At 35.7% G+C, this 3,335-nt stretch overlaps 1 protein-coding gene across 1 annotated transcript; it reads left to right on the top strand.

The window, feature by feature from the left end:
• The first annotated feature begins 523 nt into the window (after positions 1-523).
• Positions 524-2,603, top strand: iqcd (IQ motif containing D). The gene is made up of 4 exons (XM_015972599.3): positions 524-584; positions 1,201-1,341; positions 1,446-1,517; positions 2,134-2,603. Exons 2-4 carry the CDS (start codon positions 1,204-1,206, stop codon positions 2,398-2,400), a joined length of 477 nt encoding a protein of 158 aa, XP_015828085.3. The 5' UTR covers positions 524-584; positions 1,201-1,203; the 3' UTR covers positions 2,401-2,603.
• The last annotated feature ends 732 nt before the right edge of the window (positions 2,604-3,335 follow it).

The raw sequence follows: 3,335 nt of genomic DNA, 5'->3' as shown, positions 1-3,335 counted from the left end.
AAATTTATGACTCAAAATTAGTCTATTTGGTTAAATAAGCAGTCAATGTATTAGAAGTTATGTGAGGCCGACATTAAATCGGTTGCTTCCCGATTGGGTCTTTGTCATGTCACCCAAGACATCTCTCACGGACTCACTGGTTAGCTAACAAGCCGGGGCTGTCTGAAGTGTGTCACTTAACGCCTAAATGTTTGCTCACGACGCTTGGCCGGTTTCTTTTAACAAGAATAAGTTTAAAAACAAAATGTTATGCCTGGTTTAATCAGTTACATCTTTCAAATGATCAGCGACACCGAAAAATAATCTACAAACAGACTAACAACAAACGTTTACGACACTAAATTAATTTACGGCACCTTGGGGGATTTTCAAAATAAAAAAAGGTTAATAAACTATTTCACACAGTTTAGTTTATCTTTTTTTTTTCAGGGAGAAATAAAGAATGCTATATCTCACTTATTTTCTGTAAACAAATTCTAAGTAGTTCTAAAAGTAGTAAACAGCATTTTGGTTGCTATGACAGTGCATTGTTTGGTATCATAGCAACGCAACAACAACTGGGTCTACTTCAAGCAAATCGACTGGTATGCTTTCATTTTAATTTATATATGGTGAATTAATAATTAATCAAAAAATTACAAAGAAAACACATAAAAAAAATTGATTCGTCATGATGGCTGGTTCCTTGCTTTTCCTGATGTCTGCTGGTTTCAACAAGGACCATTTAGAAATAAATAAAACAGAAATCTACGAAGTAAAAGACAAAAGACTAAATCTTTACACTGTCAAAGAGAACTTGAGTGTTTTTAAAGTGATTTAAAAACAAAAAGTGGAGATGCATGTTTACAATTCAAGTATAACTGGGTGTAATTCATCATATTTATGAAGCTTAATTAGATGTTATGAGTCACACTTTTTATTCTTACCCCAACCTTAACTCAAAACATATTATTTACCCCTGTGTGATGTTTAAATGTGTTTTTTAGAGTTTACTTTTGTAGCTCATTGCAGATAAGGAACATTTAAAAACTGATAAGACTCTGTGGAGCTTCATCAAAGTCTTTAGCCTCATTCTAATTTAGTTAAGAAATTACTTCTGATCTCACAGCTCTCATGTTTTTCCTATTCTTTTTTTCTGTATTTCTGACACAAACATGCTCTCAAACTGTTCTCACCCTTCTTGTTCTGTAAAATCTATAGATAATGGCGAAGACAGGACAAAATGATGAGCAGGATAAAATGCTGGAGATGTCCAAACTGAACCAGGAAATTGGTCTGCTAAATAATCAGTTCAAAGATTTATTGTTTGAAAACAGAAAGAAGCAGAGAATGATCCAAGATGTAAGTTTAATACATTAATCACAATTTAGGGGCTCACTGTTTTAAGGGAATGTCACATTTTTTAACTTAATACTAGTGTTGACTTTAAAGTTTTTTGTTGACAGGAAAATGAGGCCTTGGACAAGGCAATCGAAGACTTGCTGCAAACATTTGACCAAAGAGTTGAGGAACTGCAGGTATAAACTGATAAAAATCACTGCTATCAATTTTGACCTTTATTAAAGAGCAAGTCAACTTCTACCAGAGTCTAACTCTACTCCCACTTCATGTTTGAAAAATGCAACACATGCTGTTGCCTGGCAGACCGAGAGGGCGGAGCCGCTAACAAATACACACACACTCAGGCTCACGACAGCATTGTGACATCATAATGTACCAGTTTACATCATAGCATACTTCTTAGCCAATAGCGGTGGCAGATTTAAATTAAAAAACAGTGCAGAGTTTTTACCTGACAACGGCACAACACTGCCAGTTTTAGGCAGAATATTTAAATTTTAACTAAGATGCACTGAAGTGCCAAATTATTGACTACACGTGTCTGCAGCACGATTAGACACTCGTTTATTTAGTTTATCAGCAAAAAAAAGTTTATTTGGGGGTGACTTGCTCTTTAAATCCTTTTGTAAGTATCACAGAGTTCTGACTTATCAGGCCAAGATTGTTTTTAATGACTAGTTGTTTGTTATTTTCCATTTCCATTCCAACAGAGAAATCTCTATTCATCATATTTTATTTAACTCATGCCATCTTGTCTCTCTATTCACCATCTTGTTTCATCTTCATCTTTAGACCAAGATTGAGTCGATGTCAATTGCTTATGAAAGCGAAACGGAGCAGTTGAGGAGGCTGGAGGGACTTTATCCTGAGCTGAAGCTAGATTATGACAAGGTCCTGGAGCAGCAAAAGTTAAAACAAAAGGAAAAGTCGAAGGTCGAAGCTGCCGTTATCATCCAAACCTGGTGGAGAGAGTGCTGTAAACAAAAAATAATAACAAAAACTAAAACGAATACAGCAGAAAACAAGAAGCCCAAAAAGGCCAAAACAATGAAGAAGTGAACTGTAGATCACTCTGGTTTACTAACAAGGTCTGTGGAGGTTGTGTGTTTTCTAGATGTGTGTAAGATGAATTTGGTAATCCACACCTTCAACTATGACATTTTGAAATTTGTGTCCATATTATTTGTAAAATTCCTATTTAATGGACAAGATTGGTTCATCTTTTTTTGATAGGTAGTTCTAATAAATGACCACAAGAAGGCAGTGTGGCTCCTTTAAATCTACCTTGCAGATGATGACAGAAGGGACTAAATAATGAATACACTAAGTTAAAGCATTTTTATCTAACATACTTACCAATAAAACTGCATTTATTATAATTTAATCCAGTTTAGTTGTGTAGCAGATTCAAAAACTACAGAAAAACCAAAGTGCTGTATGGTAAAAATGTAAAAAGGGTATAAAAACAGATAAAACTGCAACACAGAGGGAAAGAAAACTATCCATGAAAAACCAGATAAAATGAATAAATGAGACAGAAATCTACAAAGTAAAAGTTTAAAAGACTAAATCTTCATACATTAGAGAACTTATGTGTTTATAAAATAGATTTAAAAACAAGAAGTGAAGACGCATGTTTAAAACTCAAATGTAACTGGGTGTAATTCATTATGAAACCTATTCAATTAGATTTTATGAGTCACATTTATCATTCTATATATTACTTACCCACGTGTGATATTTCAATTTTGGTTAGGGTTGAATTTTTTAGCTCATTGCAAACAAGATCTCATCTCACCTTCCTCCGCTAATCCGGGGTCTGGGTTGTGGGGCTTCCCAGAAAATCCTCTCCCTGGCCAGGTCTGCCACCTCCTCAGCTGGGACACCCAGGTGTTCCCTGGCCAGCCTAGAGATGTATTTCCTCCAGGGAGTCCTGGGTCGACCCGGGGGCCTCCTGCCGTCAGGACGTGCCCAAAACCTCTCCCAAGGGAGGT

The sequence above is a fragment of the Nothobranchius furzeri genome, chromosome 17, assembly GCF_043380555.1.
Source record: "Nothobranchius furzeri strain GRZ-AD chromosome 17, NfurGRZ-RIMD1, whole genome shotgun sequence".
Lineage (NCBI taxonomy): Eukaryota > Metazoa > Chordata > Actinopteri > Cyprinodontiformes > Nothobranchiidae > Nothobranchius > Nothobranchius furzeri.
Note: the sequence above shows the minus strand (reverse complement) of the source record. Positions and strands in the feature narration are given on the sequence as shown.

Excerpts from the sequence above, each read along its gene's own strand:
- iqcd (XM_015972599.3), top strand. The coding sequence starts at position 1,204 with ATGGCGAAGACAGGACAAAATGATGAGCAGGATAAAATGCTGGAGATG. Across the intron at positions 1,342-1,445 it reads AGCAGAGAATGATCCAAGAT|GAAAATGAGGCCTTGGACAA; the intron begins GTAAGTTTAATA and ends TTTTGTTGACAG. Across the intron at positions 1,518-2,133 it reads AAAGAGTTGAGGAACTGCAG|ACCAAGATTGAGTCGATGTC; the intron begins GTATAAACTGAT and ends CTTCATCTTTAG.